Genomic DNA, 15702 nt, shown 5'->3' with positions numbered 1-15702 from the left:
TGACTGGCTGTCAGCTGAATTTCCACCTCTTACCTTAAAATATTGTTACGCTGTAGTTTGGTTACTGTGATTTCTTATCCTTTGAAATATGTCTATTATGAGTTGAATTCTTTTTCTTTTAAAGTATGTTCTCAAGTTCTAGGACAGTGGTGTTGGAGTAGGCAGGCAGGGGTCAGCTCACTTACAAAAACAATGGAGGAAGGGCCAAACGCTGTCTGAGGACCTGCTTTGGGGGTCAGCAGACCAGGACAGCGCTGTGCAACCCCCCAGGACAGCAAGGGGCAGAGAGACAATCTGCAGTGGCAACCCTGAGTCACTTAATCGCCACAGCGGCTGGGAAGAGCACCCATCCCCCACCCTCAAGTGCAAGCCTGCATAAAACCCGAGACTCACAGCAGCTGACCCAGAGGGGCAAGAGGGAGGGTGCAGCGGAGGGAGGAGAGTGGCTTCTCTTCATTGAATGCAGCCAGCAGAGCCCACTTGGAATCTTGGCTCTGCCAAGACCAGAAAAATGGGCAAATGGGGGTTGAAAGAAGGTTTGTTAACAGTCGCCATCTACTGGCCAGCTGGGAAACTGCAAAGATCAAAGCTGCTTTTAGGTCTCTCTCAGCCCAAACTCCTGGGAGAAAATCTCCCTTTTAGTGAGTCCCCGGCTCAATTTTCAGAACTTAAGCTGTGCCATTTTAAAGACTCAAAATAAGGTGAGCCAAAAATCAAAGAAGAGCCATGAAAAAAACACACTAGCCAAGAAGAGAGAAGTAGGCTGTCAGAGTAAATTCACAAATGTTTTCAGATGTCTAGATACCAGCAAAAAATTACAAGCCTTACTAGGAAACTGAGATGGCCCAGCCAGAGGAACACACCAAATATCCTGACAAGAGACAGGATTTAAGAAAACAAAACTTGACATTCACACAAATCTCCTAAATCAGTTCGAAGAGTTGAAGGAAAATATGGCTAAAGAGATAAAGGCTGTTTAAACACTGGGTGAGCATAAGGAAGAATTTGAAAGCCTGAAAGAAAAGTAACAGCTCATGGAAATGAAAGACATAATGGATGAGAAAAAAATACATTAGAGGGAATGGATGTAGTGCAAGTGGTTGTGCTCCTAGAAACAGACAAATGAAAAAAACCATCTCTCATTGGGAAGTGGCTGTAGCTTAGCAGTTGAGCACCTTCTTCCCATCTATGAGATCCTGGGTTCAGTCCCTGAGGACCTCCTTTTAAAAAAAAACTAGACACACAACAGATTTGAGTTGATCAAAGACAGAATTAGTGGTATCTAGGACAGAACATCTGAGCTTGTAAAGACAGAAAAGAAAGGAAAGAATGGGAAAAAATGGAACAGGGTCTTAGGGAATTGAATGACAAAGCACAACATGCAGACATATGCATTATTGGTGTCCCAGAAGATGAAGAGAATGGAAAAGAGGCAGGAAGAATATTTGGAAATACTGACCAAAAACTTCCCAACCCTTATGAGAGACAGAAATAGCAATATCCAAGGACAGTGCACCACAAACAATAAATGTGAATAGACCTATTCTGAAACACCTACTGTCCAGAATGACAAATATCAGAGATAAAGAAAGGGTTCTGTACAATGTGATCTATAATCCATGCTGTGTAGCAGTGTTCCAAAATGTAGTCATCAGATGCAATAAATGTGCCACAATGATGAAAGAAGTTGTTGATGTGGGGGGGAGGGGGGTGGAGTAGGGAGTGGTGTATATGGGAACCTCATATTTTTTAATGTAACATTTTGAGTCATCTATGTATCTTTAAAAAAGGACAATAAAAAATATTTTTTAAAAAGAGGATTCTGAAAGCAGCAAGAGAAAAGCAAAGTATCACATACAAGAAAACCTCAATAAGATTGTGTGTTGACCTTGCATGAGAAACCAGGGAGGTAAATAAAAAATGGTATGATGTGTTTAAGTTACTGAAAAAGAAAAACTGCCAGCCAAGAATTCTGTGTCCAGCAAAAGCTGTTCTTCAGAAATGAGAGTGATTTAAAGTCTTCACAGACAAAACTTCTGAGAGTATGTTACCAAAAGACTAGAATTACAAGACACAATGAAGAGAGTGCTGCAGCCTGAAAGAAAAAAGGCAAGAGATTCGGAGAAGAATGTAGAAGTGAAGATTATTAGGAAGGGCAAAAAGACAGACAACAGTAAAATATGACAATGGAAAGTCAAAGGATAAAATGGATGACGTAAATAATGCAATTACAGTAATATTGAATGAAAAAAATTAACAATGAGTGTTAATGGCTTGAACTCACCAATCAAAAGACAAAGACTGTAGAGTGGATGAAAAGGGGGAGAGCATCTATATGCTGTCTAGAAATAACTCATCTCAGAGGTAATTTTCAACCAGGTTGAAAGTGAAAGGTTGGAAAAAGGTATTCCATGCAAATAGTAACTAAAAAAGATCTGGAGTAGTGTTATTAATGTTAGCAAAATAGCTTTTAAATCCAAAACTGTTAAATGGATAAAGAAGTTCATTATAAGTATGTAATATATAATATGTAATAAAAGGAACAATTCACCAAGAAGAAATAATAATACGAAACCTAATCTGGGTTCCTCCAGATACATGAGGCATACACTGGCAAAACTGAAGGGGGAGATAGATGCCTCTACTGTAATAGTTGGAGACTGTAATACACCACTGTCGGCATTGGATAGAGTACCTGGACAGAGGATAAAGAAACAGAGAGTTTGAATAACATGATAAATGAACGAGACCTAACAGGCATTTATAGACACTTACACCCCCAAACAGCAAGATACACCTTCTTTTCTTTGCGGAGGTAGTCGCCAAAGTTGTAAAACTAAATTTTGTTGCTTTGCATAAGTTGTTTTCCCCCATGGTAGAGGGAAGGGTGCCTGCCAGGCTTCTGCAGGGGGAGCAGAAGGCTCCCAGCATGGGTGGCAGCTTTTTTCCTATCTCCCCTTCTCCCTCAGCATTGTGAGGGTGTTTGGTAAATCTTGTGTCCTTCGGGAGCTTGCTCCAGAGTCTCATCAAAACGTTGGGCTGCCTGCCTGTTGTTTTTAGCTTGGTGCCCTTGGCAATAAGATTGACCCACGTTTGCTTGCATCACTCTTGATTACGACCATCATGTCCTTGGGGAACTTTCCCTGCCGCTGGGACCCCAGTCCCCTCTCTCCGCAGCCTTTCTGATTCTCCCTTAAGTCTGCTATGGCCTGCACAGCTCACGACACAAGTTGCCCCACCAGGGGGCTCAGGATTGACCCCAGAGGTCCATAGCGATGGTTGGAGCAGTGTTAGCACAGTGTCTTTCATTCCTATGTAAAAGCTTCAGTGTCAGACCCCATGACGCTGGTGGTGTAAGTGGCATGTTTCATCCTAATCCCCGTAAGACATCCTGTACCTCTCCATGGATTGCCAGTGAGGGGTGACGTGGGGTAGAGCCGCTTCACTAAGGCCATGCATCCTTACATCCATTAACCAACCATACCAGTAGCAAAGCCGTTGTTTTGCAAGAGGTGGTACATAAATGCTGCATAGAGAAGGCGAGTGGCCGTGGATTCCAGTTTACTCATTTCAACCCCAGGTGGTACAACTCCTTCCACTCCAGTGTCCCATAGCATTAGAGGCCAGTTAGGCAGGGACTCTCTAGAGACCCTAAGTCACCCACGCAGCAGGGTTGTAGTCCCTCATGGTGACGTGTACCTTTTGCTCAGGGGGTTGGAAATGCTGGACCTCAGGGGTCAGGTTCTCTAACTCCTTTCATGTCTGTTGTATCACAGGGCACACCCTTGGGGGCTCCTCATCCTCTTCCACCTCCATTCCTCCTCTTTCTTCTCCTCTGAGGAGGAGTCCGTAAGTTCCCATGCCTTAGAGTCCCACTTAGGAGTGGTTAATACCCTCTGGACCTGGATTCAAGGCAGCCTTTGGCCCCTCGCTCGAGCATATCTACAAGCCAGGGTTTCTAACTGATCGTCAACTCATTGCAGGTGATCGGCTAAAGAAGGTTTCATCTCTGCCTGTGCCAGGTGCTTACCCCTTTCTAGTTTTAACTTTTCTAAGCAGCACACAGAGGTTTTTGCCACTTGCTCTGCCTCGGTACCCTCCCAAGGCTCCTACCAGGCCATGCTAGAGCTGCTGCTATCTGGCTTTCTGGTCTCCCTTCGTATTTAAGTGCAGTTGCCCTGCTACCTGCTGTAGCACAGCCAGTATATCTGCTGGAGTTTTAGGGTGTGCTCTCTCAGCAGTCCCCTCTCATCCAGGAGGGCAACCACCCCTCCTACATGGACGTGAGAGGCCAACCTTGGATTTCCCTGAGCTCATGCTGCTACTGCCAGTATACCTCTGGTCTCCTGGCTGGCCCACCACTTCTTCCAGCCCAGCTCCTGAAGGGCACGGGTTGGGGCGACTGCAAGACCAAAGAACACACCTGGCATTGAGTCAGACACAAGCTTTGTTTGGACTTAGGTACAGTAGAGAGTCTTCGGTGGCAACAGTATGGAGAATGAAGGCAACGATCTGCAGAGACAGGGAAATGAGGGGTGATATAAGGGATTTCAAAACAAAGGCATTCCATAGGGTATGAGAACAGAGTTCCTGCTAGTGTCCTGTGACAGCACAGATGGGGTCTGCTGACGTTATCTTAGGAGTGAAGTGTTCCACTCTGAGGAGATTATGGTTATGATACCATCTATAACCTCCTTGCCCCTTTGGGGAGGGCTGTTAGCCTTAACTTACATCCGGGTCACGCAGGCAGCTCTGTGCTGAGGGCTTACAGGAGCCTGGGCCCTGGGTCCCCACATGCAATCCCAGAAGGGACTGAATGTAGAATTGCCATGCGATCCAGCAATCCTGTTACTAGGAATGTATTCAGAAGAACTGAAAGTAAGGACTTGGACTGACACTTGCACACCAATGTTCATAGCAGCTTGATTCACAATTGCTGAAATATGGGAACAACCCAGGTGTGTCCATCAGCCAATGAGTGGATAAACAATGTAGTATATACACAATGGAATACTACCCAGCTGTAAGAAGAAATGAAATTAGGATGCATATGATAACATGGGTGAACCTAGAGGATATTATGTTGAGTGAAATAGACACAAAAGAACAAATATGGTCTCACTAATATGAACCAAGTATGATGAGTATTCATGGAGGTAAACTCTGTAAGTATATAGGTTACTAGGAAATAGAATGTGGGTTGAGAATGGGAACGATATTTAATGTCTGTAGCTTTATTAATAAGGTTAACTATAAAAGTGTGGAAATGAATAGAGTTGATGGTAACACATTATGAGTATAACTAACCCTGCCAATTTATAAATGTGATTGTGGCTGAAAGGGGTAGTCTGGAAAATGTCAACTGAAAGGAAACTAGAGAATGATCTAGGGAATATGTAACAGTCATTTTGGTGGTAGGTGAAGATTGTGGTTAATAGTATAAATAAAAGAATACTCTTTTATGAAATGCTAGGAATATGATGTTACATGGGAAACTTAAAACCAATGGGCAGGGAAAGGGAAGAAAAAGTGTGATGTGGGGGCATTTGGGGGACTTGGAGTTGTCCTGAATGAGATTGCAGAACAGATGCAGGATGGGCTGGGGGAGAGAGTAAACTACAGTGTAAACTATAATCCATGCAGCAGTGTTCCAAAACGTAGTCACCGAGTGCAATGAAGGTGCCACAATGACGAAAGAGGTTGTTGATGTGGGAGGAGTGGGGGTGGGTTGTATGGGAGTCTCTTATATTTTTAATGTAACATTTTGTGTGATCTATGTATCTTAAAAGACAATAAAAATATTTTTAAAAATAAGTAAAATAAAAACAGTGTAATAGTCATAACTCAGCCAAAGAGGGTGCTGATACGAAGTACCAGAAATTGGCCTGCTTTTATAAAGGGTATTTATTTGGGGTAAAAGCTTACAGTTACAAGGCCCTAAAGAGTCCATCTTGAGGTTCCTTCTTCATCCAAGCCAACTGCCACGTGTTGGAGCAAGGTGGCGGGCGACCTCTGCCTGGTCTCTCCTTCCTTCTCCCGCTTAAGGCTCCAGGCCCAGCTTCTTCCCACGTCAGCTGTAGGTGTACAGGGCTCGTCTCTCTTCCCAGGTCTTTAGCTGTTTGAGCATTCTCCTTTTTGTCACATGGCAGGATCGAAATGACCAAGTTCTCTCCTCTTCTGTGTCTTCCTCTGTGTGCGTGTCCATTTTTTCTAGCCCACCAAGGGGGCAGGAACTCAACCCTGATTTGCCCTAATGACATGGTCGAATCAAAGCCCTAATCGTGATTTAATCAAATAAAGTCTTTGAATTTAATACAGTCAAAGGGTATCATGTCCAGAGGACCAGATCAGTTTACAAACATCCTTATCTTTTTGGGGGTTTCATAAATAATCTCAAACTGCCACAATAGTTAATAGTAATATTGTAATATTTTACAGCAAAGACAAGAAGATATTTTTTCAATACTAAAGGACAACAATTGAGTATTAGGGAGTATGGGAGTTTTCCTTTTGGAATAATGAAAACATTCTAAAATTGATTGAGGTGATGACAGTACAACTCTGATGAAAATGAGAGCCACTGAGTGAACACATTGAATGGCTGTACAGAGCATGGGGCTGCATTACACAGGGAATCCAGAGGTGGGTGATTGACTGTGGTTAACAGGACAAATTTTTCTCCTGAACAGTAACAAATATATAGTACTAACATAGGTGTTAATTGGGTGGGTTGGGAGAAAAATAAACCAAATGAAAGATATGAGAGCTATGGTCAGTAGTAACTTTTTTTTTTTTAAAGATTTATTTTTTTTACTTATTTCTCTCCCCTACTCCCCCCTCCCCATTTGTCTGCTCTCTGTGTCCATTCGCTGTGTGTTCTTCTGTGTCCACTTCTGTCCTTATCAGCGGCACCGGCAATCTGTGTTTCTTTTTGTTGCGCCGTCTTGCTGTGTCAGCTCTCTGTGCAGCACCATTCCTGGCAGGCTGCCCTTTCTTTCGCGCTGGGTGGCTCTCCTTACGAGGCGCACTCATTGCGTGAGGGGCTCCCCTACATGGGGGACACCCCTGTGTGGCAGGGCACTCCTTGTATGCATCAGCGCTGTGCATGGGCCAGCTCCACACGGGTCAAGGAGGCCCGGAGTTTGAACCATGGATCCCATGTGGTAGGCGGACACCCTATCCATTGGGCCAAGTCCATTTCCTTAGTAGTAACATTTTGCCAGTGCTGTTTCATATTTTGTAACATATAATTCACAACACTGCAAGGTGTTGGTGGTGGGGAGATGTCTTTATTTGCTTAATAGGAAGATGTACCTCCACTGTCCAGTTAGGTAGCTTACCATCAGCCACAGGGCTTTTAAACACTTGAAACGTGGTTGGTCTGAATTGAGAAGTGTTGTCAATGTGAAATACACACTGGATTTTGAAGACAGTGTGAAAAAATGCAAATATTTCAATTTTTAATATTGATTACATGTTGAAATGATATTTTGGAAATACTGAATTTACATTTTTCTAAAATTAGTTTCACTTTTTTAAATTTTTTTAATGTGTGTCACCACTATTAAATTTAAACTTCCATATGTGGATTTCATTCGTGGTTCATATTATATTTCTCTTGAACAGTGCTAGTATGTATCATCAGTAATGTCAAGTAAATTCTAAGCAACAAGAACTTATTAAGATGAGGCAAACCTGGCTTATCAGTATGTGGGGATTAACTTTTTCTTTTAAATACTAGAGCCCACCCAGTTAGATGGTCATCATAATAAAATTGTGTATTTAAATACTCGGCCCTGTGTTGCCGGAGGCTTAAGGAAAACCTGCCTGTCTTGTTTGACTAACAGCGCGGGTGTGTGAGCCTCCTGGGAACGCCCCCCAGGTGCAGCTGGTGCCAGGGCCCGTGTGACCCAGAGGGGGCATTAGGATGGTCAGCAGAGGAAGCCGAAAGGCCGCTGAAAATAGTCCAATGTGATCCTTGTAGCGCTGCTTTTCTATAATTTTATTCTATTCAGAACATAGTAATAATTGGAAACAAACATTTAAAATGTGTTTCTTGACCCTCAGTATTTTTTTTTTTTTTTTTTTTTTGTCTCGGTGAACTTTTCCTTTTTGGCCTTGATGCAATTTCATATTAGTAAACTAAGATAAGCTCTTTGAGTAACTGTTCTTAGATTTTCTTAAATAAAATAAAAAGTTTTAAGCGTAATAGTAGTGAAGTCTATTAAACCACATAAGAAGTTTGCCCATAGCAGGCATAAGTCATATATCTGACTGCCCTTGTATTACCCTGCATGAGCTGGAGGATTCATTGGAGCCTGCGTGAAGTGATGCATGCGTGGGTGGGTTTAGAATTGCTCAGTTTTTAAAATGTAAGATGCCAGTATCAAGGTCATATGCCAAATATGGTCAAAAATAGGAAAAACCCTTGTTCCCTTATTAGTATGGGACTCATTCCTCGAGGTCTCCTTTGCCGCCAGGCCTCTCGGCAGTCGGTGCTTTCACCTGGTCAGCTGTCGGCCACCCAGGGGTGAGGCTGTCCTGGGGCTGTGGCTTTGTCACTCCCAGCTTGGCTTCCCGCAGCCCAGCCCAGGAGAAGGGGGGCTCTGTCAACTGGCCTGGGGAGGGATTAGTCACACTAGGGCCCAGTTTGCGCATGCAGGACACTTGTAACGTGTTTCCATGCTAATTTCACAGATCCTTCTGCTGAGGAGTTGAGAAAGCTGATGATGCTGCACGGAGGCCAGTACCATGTGTATTACTCCAGATCCAAAACAACACACATCATTGCCACAAACCTTCCTCATGCCAAAATTAAAGAATTAAAAGGGGAAAAAGTAATTCGACCAGAATGGATTGTGGAAAGGTAAGTTTAAATGGTTGCATTCTTTTATTATTATTATTATTTTATTTGGATATTTGCCCTAATTTTTCTTACTTTGCCAAGATAAAAAATAATGTCCTAAACAACATTTTGTCACTTTTTAACCTCACATTGGTAATTCAGGTTAACACGGATTTGGCATCCCACTAAAAATAGTCTGTGTTCTTGCTGTCTGGTCTACCAGGAATTAAGAGAGGTGACTCGAGGCAGCAGAAAGCAGCGGTGGGAGAGCTGACCAGGCATGCTGCGCTTTCAGCCACAAATACCCCAGCACCTACCGTGGGCTAGGCAGTGCTGCATGTGCCTGAAATATAAACGAGCAAAGCAGAGGTGCCCTCCCCTCCCTCCAGGACAGGGGTTCTTAACCAGGGGTCTGTGAGCTTGAATTGAAATTCAAAAAAACCTTATCCTTGTGGGGATGTTTTCTTGCAGGTGCGATATATTTATTAAATACGACACAGTATAGTGTGGACTTAGTAAGGGGTCAGTGGCTTTCACCTGACTGACAAAGGGTCCTTGAAACAAAAAGGGCCAAGAACCCCTGCTCCAGGAGCTTCGTTCTGTTGCTGGAGATGGATTGTGCACAGTAATACATACTGAGTGAGTTATAGTAAAAAGTTGGTCTCTTCTAAGGGGGAGCATTGGGAGTGGGGACAAGGAGACAAGCGGTAGTTTGCAGAATTCTTAGTACCTGTATTTCAGTTATTCTATTGTGGTTCCTCTGCTGTTGGTTTGGAATTGCTTCTTTGCAATTTCTTGGTGCTGATTCATATTTCTTCCTAAGTTTAAACATGTCGTCTAGAGTCTTGGTGAATACCTAAGTGATTTAGATTTTAAAATGATACGTGTGTATATGACTGCTGTGCTCATGAAAGACAGAAGGATAAAAATGAAAATAGAAGTTTATTTGTGGATAGATTGTACTCAGTGTATAAGAGAGCATTTTGTAATGGAGTGCTAGCTGATGAAAAAGACTTGGTAGTTTTCTAAGTCAGTGGCCAAAGTTGTTTTTTCTCTAACGGCAGATTTTACTACTTATAACTTCTGTTAACTTATTCAGCAAACTTATTGTTGCACAGTTTCTTGATGTAACTTATGCACATAGCTGCACAGAATCAGTGAGGTCGCATATGCCTGTGGGAAGGCTGGTCCTGGGCTCTGGAGACACACCTGAGCTTAGCATTTCAGTGTCTGTGCAACCCTGGGAACACAAATGAGTCATTTTTAACCTCGTTTCTTCATTTTCAAAAGAAGGCTGCTCTCAACCTTTGAGGGTTTCAGCAGGGGTTATGGTGAGCACTGGAACTAATTTGTACAATCTACCTGGCACAACGTCTGGCATGTGGGAAAAGCCCAATAGATGCAGAAGCTGCTGTTATCTTATTCTTTTTCTGTAAATGTTAGCAAGTTAGAACATTAATTCTCAGAGTTTACAAAGTACATTCAAACTTGCAGAAAGCCAAGTGTACCTTTGAGATTAAGGGCTGTATGTCTCTAGGTCAAACCTCCTCCTGACTCCTTCCTTGTACTGTATGTATCTGTTCTATGGCCTCTAGCTGTCCCTCCATTATATAGAGTCAGTAACGTGGCATTTTGCTCATGGGTCTCCTTATAAAGGAATTGTAAAGTTTTCAGTATTAGAAGTTGGAATTGTTCCAGAGTTCAGCTGTGTTGTTACTTAAAATCCTGTCATTGTGCTAGAGCTAAAATTTTGACCTGGGGATTATGGTTTAGCCTTGGAGAAGTGGGGGGAGATCTCAGGCAGATAGGAATTGGGGGACTCGATGTGCTTAAGAAATGGGTCATTAAGCCCTTGCTTCTGCCCTGGATATGTGTAAGCAGATACTACAACAGGGAAAGCAACGGAATTCATTAGAAGTTTAAAAATACACCTGACTGGCTTTTATTTTAATCTGGAATCAGGCTTAATCATCTGTTTTCAAATAACTAAAAGTAACTTTGGACACCACAATTCTATGACTCTTTGCCTCAGCTTTCTATATGAGAAGGCAAGGCTAATAAGGTCAACTCATTTGCCCAAGAGCGGGCAGGAGTTGCCCCAAAACAGGTGCAGTTGTGGTTTCCTGATTCCTGGCTGTGCCTGCTCTTTGCTGTAAATTTGGCTTGCTGTAGAAGAGTTGGCCCAAATGTTCATATATGAAATAGCTGCCCAGTGTTTGTTACCTGAAATCCTTCTGGTTAAACCCCAGTAGTGTTTTCTTTCCCACTCTAATCCTAATCTTGTTCATCTCTCCTCTTTCTCAGTATATATTGAGATTGTATTGTACTTTGAATTTGAAAATTTTAAAAAAATTTTTCATTGTCTTTTTTAACATACATAGATTACAAAAAATGTTACATTAAAAAATATAAGAGGTTCCCATATATCCCACACCCTATTCTGCTCCAATTTTGAAAAATCATATGAGCTTTTTGGTGGATGATACATGCTATTCTCTTCTGTAGTTCGTTTTTCTGATTTTAGTTTGAGCAATTTAAAAGTGCTCATGCTGTGATGAGAATTCCCTGGTGCCTGCCCCTGTGCTGTTAACCCCGAGTTAGTGGACTTCTGAGGGGCAGGGAAGTCTAATGAGAGTTTAGGCATGAGAGGATTTTGTAGCAGCTGTTGCCTTGCAGCTGGTGTTTGGTATTAGTTAGCACTTTTCACAGGTCTTCGGACAATGTTATGTTGAAGTAGGTAACGGAGGAGCCGCTGGGACAGCCTGGTGCCCTGCCGTGCCTGTGGAGTGACACGGGGCGATGCGGAGCAGGGCCAGAAGAATTCCTGAGGGACGCACGGCTAGGATGGCCCTGGCTCTGGTCTCGTGGGTGGCGAGGGTCCCTCGGAGGTCTGGCATGCATGACGAGAGGGTGGGTGCTTTGGCGCCAGGTGCTGGCACCTCCCAGGGCCAACTGGCTGGTGTGACTGAGGCCACGGGGTTTGTCCTTTATTGCTGAATGCCCAAACCATAATGTCAGCGCATTTACTGTGCGAAGGTGGCACGTCTGTGTGAGCCCAGCACTGTGTGGCATCTGTTGATAGGCAATGTAAATATTGGAGTATTAGAGGGTGCTTTTTCAACTCAAATAGAAGTTGGTGGCAATTTTCTATCTCATGATTTTCTTTTTCTTTTCTTTTTTCTCATTTGCCTCTTATGTCCTGCCTCAGTTTATCCTTTATAGAAAATTTGCAAGGCTAGTTTCTGGTATAGATGTGGCCTTTTTTTTTTTTTTTTGGTTTCATTTCGTTTTTCTCTCAGCACTACAAAATTCTTCTGAAATCACCTCTTTTATTTGGCTAGCTCTAAGCAGCACACACATTTCAGACCATTCCCCCAGTGACTTGTGGGTAATACTTTTATTAGCAAATCCATTCTCAATCCTAAGGTGCTAAAGATTGAGTAGCTTAACTCTCATCATCTGTAGTGGAAAAAACCATAATTGGGACACTGTTAGGGAAAATGGGAAGAAAATATGTATACCTAATATTTTATACATGTTTGTTTGTCTTTCTGAGCTCCCAGTGTCTTGTCTTGGTGAATGGTTGGAATACTTACCAGTGGGGGGTGGGGCAGAGGGAATGTGAATTTTGAACTGTCGAGTGATAGGTAAATGACAGCTCTGTGTTCTTCTGGCACAGAGTAGAGCCCTTCTTTCCTTAAATCTGCTTTTGAACTGGGAGGAGGCTGGGTGCCTGAATGGGTGGGTGGGTCTCCAGTCTTTAGATGCTCTTTTTAAAATAAGTGCCTGGTACCCTTGCCTAGGAACAGTAAAAACATTTGATGAGGAGCGTTATTTCATATAAAGACAGTGCCTTTATGGCAAGCTATAATAAAAAGTTTAGAAAACAATGTAGTGATTTTATATGTCTCTCACTTTTTGTAAAATTTCCCAGAGTCTCATTAAAACTGACAGTATAAAGTCATTGGCAGTTGACAGAAATGAATGATTCCAAGTATTGTTAGATACGATGTTTATTTTGGAGAGAACTTTCCTGGGTCTCCAACACAAAGCCTGAGGTAGGATTCCCTAAAATAGATGTTTCGTTTACAGTGAATCGTGTCTGGTCCTTCGAACAGAATGTTGGACTCTTCCATATACATCAGAATATACTTTTGGGGGAAACTTGTGGCTCAAGCAGTTGGACTCCCATCGACCATATGGGAGGTCCAGGGTTCAAGCCCAGGGCCTCCTGGTGAAGGCAAGCTGGCCCGTGTGGCGAGCTGACCCACGTGGAGTGCTGGCCTATGCAGAGGACTACCCGACACAGGAGTGCTGCCCAACGCAGGAGTGCTGGCCCACTCGGAGAGCTGGTGCAGCAAGATGACGCAACAAAGAGAGACACAGAAGAAAGACAGTAAGAGACACAGCAGATCAGGGAGCTGAGGTGGCACAAGAGAATGATCGCCTCTCTCCCACTCTGGAAGGTCCCAGAATCGGTTCCTGGAGCCGCCTAATGATAATTCAAGCAGACACAGAAGAACACACAGCGAATGGACACAGCAGACAGCGGTGGTGGGGGGCGAGGAGGATAAATAAATCTTTAAAATATATATATATATATATATATATATATATATATACACACACACTTTTGGGATTATGAGGAAAATAATGTATAAAGAAATCCTGTAGTAATCTTGGTAAAGTGAAGGATTTCTTTATCAGTTCCTGTTGATTTCAAAATGTAGATTTTGATATTTGGTTCTTTTTTTTAGCAGAAATGTAGAGATTGTAGATCCAGGTCCTTTGTGCTTAGGAGAATCATTGGGAAATTAGCAAATGTTAGAAATTAATCCCTGAGACAGGGGTTCTTAACAAGGGGTCCATGGAAAGATTTCAGGGGGTCTGAGAGCTTGAATTGAAAAGTAACTTATTTTCTTTATTTTCTCTGACCACCAATGCTGAGTGTTGTAAAACTATCTGGTGCTACATTCTGAGAAGGGTCCATGGTTTTCATCTGACTGGCAAAGGGGTCGGTGGACCAACCCCTGCCCGAGAGATTTTTCTAAAGATCTTTTAAAAAGATACTTTTAGGTAATGTTGATATTGTCCATATATCTATAGGTAGATAAAGGGGTAAGCAGGGATAATTACAAGAATATAACTGGCATCTAATGGTTGGGGCTACAAATTAAAATAAGTTTTTTGTCTGATGTTATTATAGTACATTGGGCTTTAATTCTTTTCACCAAATAGTTCTGCGGATGTCTGATTTGAGACACGCAGTATTTAAGTTGGCTGTCTTAGGACAGTCTCCACAGAAACATAAGAATCTGCTCAGCAGCTTGGCTCTTGGTGTAGGAATCAAGCAAGTCCACATCTTGTATGGCCAGCGTTGGCCACCTCCCATCCTTACACCAGCCCCCTCCCCCCTGGCGTCCTTACGCTGATCCCCTCCCCCATGTCCTTACGCCGGCCCTCGGCCCCCCGTGGAATGTCCTTACGCCCACTCCCTCCCCCATGGCACGTTCTTACACTGGCCCCCTCTCCCCAGTGTCCTTACACCAGCCCCCTCCCGCATGGTGTCCCTATGCCCACCCCCTCCCGTGCTCTGGGCAGTAAAAGGGGGAGCATGCCAGGGGGCATTCCTTCTGTTCAGTGCACTTTGGATTTAGTTTAGATTTGCAACAAGCAAATTGGGTGTAGCTTCCCTCTCTCCTACTTAACCCTGAGTTATTGCTCTAAATGATGGAAAGGGCAGTAGGCTGAAGTTAGGATTCCTTTTTAGCTGGTCAGTATCTACTTCTCAGGGGGACAAAGGCATGTGGTGGAGACAGTGACTGCTATGTGACAACCGTAGGCAGGCAGGCAGCTGAACCCAAAGGTAGTTTGGTGTAGAATAAAATTAATTAACAAATGGTCTAATTTTAGGATTTTGATTCTAATATTTATAATCTTGATAAAAAACAACTATTAGACTGGTAATAATTTCATCTACTTGGAAAAGTGAAAACTGACATGTATTGTCACAAGTATGTTCTTCATCAGTTTAGAGGAGTTGTAGCATTTGGATACAGTTTAAGATCTTGAGATGAAGTTACTAAATACATGTTGCTGTTATTACTCAAAGGGCATACATAGTCTATACCATTTATTTAGAATATATTATCAGTATGCTTTCTGTGTTCACAATTATTGACTCAGTATATTTAAAATTGGTTTTCAGTAGGCCAGTTCAGTCATTTCTTACATTGCGGTTATTTTAAAATGTTTCGTGGAGTACCATGTCCAAGAAAACATGTCAAAGCTCTTGAACTGGGAAGCAGATGTGGCTCAAGCAAGTGGGCTCCCGTCTACCACATCGGAGGCCCAGGGTTCTATGCCCAGGATCCCCTTGTGAAGGCAAGCTGGCCTGTGTGGTGAGCTGGCCCATGCGGAGTGCTGGCCCATGCAGAGTGCTGCGCCTAGCAAGCTGGCTCATGCAGAGAGCTGGCGCAACAAGATGACGCAACAAAAAGAGATGCAGAGGAGAGACAGTAAGAGACGCAGTAGGCGAGGGGGGTGAGGGGGCGCACGTGAAAAATCGCCTCTCTCCCACTCCTGAGTGTCCAGGATCATTTCCTGGAGCCACCCAATGAGAATACAAGCAGACTAGAAGAACACACAGCGAAGGGACACAGAGAGCAGACAGTGGGGGTGGGGGTAAGGGGGGAGGAATAAATAAATAAATCTTTAAAAAAAAACTTGAACTTACAGGACAATAAGAAAAGTGTTTTTGGTCTGTTATTAATTTTTTTTCAAAATTACATACATGTAAGAATCATTTCCTTAGTAAATGTTATATACTAATGAAAATAGATCTGTTATTTAAAATT

General features: G+C 43.0%; 1 protein-coding gene across 8 annotated transcripts in view; it reads left to right on the top strand.

Annotated features, from left to right (window-relative positions):
• The window catches only part of REV1 (REV1 DNA directed polymerase), a 100698-nt gene that overhangs the window by 42846 nt on the left and 42150 nt on the right, over positions 1-15702 (top strand). For all 8 annotated transcript variants that reach the window (XM_058278187.2, XM_071208736.1, XM_058278188.2 and 5 more), the window contains one exon: positions 8698-8866. In XM_058278187.2, the coding sequence (XP_058134170.1) occupies positions 8698-8866 (169 nt within the window). The remainder of the gene's footprint in view (positions 1-8697; positions 8867-15702) is intronic.

This window comes from Dasypus novemcinctus, chromosome 17 (genome assembly GCF_030445035.2).
Source record: "Dasypus novemcinctus isolate mDasNov1 chromosome 17, mDasNov1.1.hap2, whole genome shotgun sequence".
In the NCBI taxonomy this organism is placed as follows: domain Eukaryota; kingdom Metazoa; phylum Chordata; class Mammalia; order Cingulata; family Dasypodidae; genus Dasypus; species Dasypus novemcinctus.
This window is presented reverse-complemented; position numbering and strand designations above follow the sequence as displayed.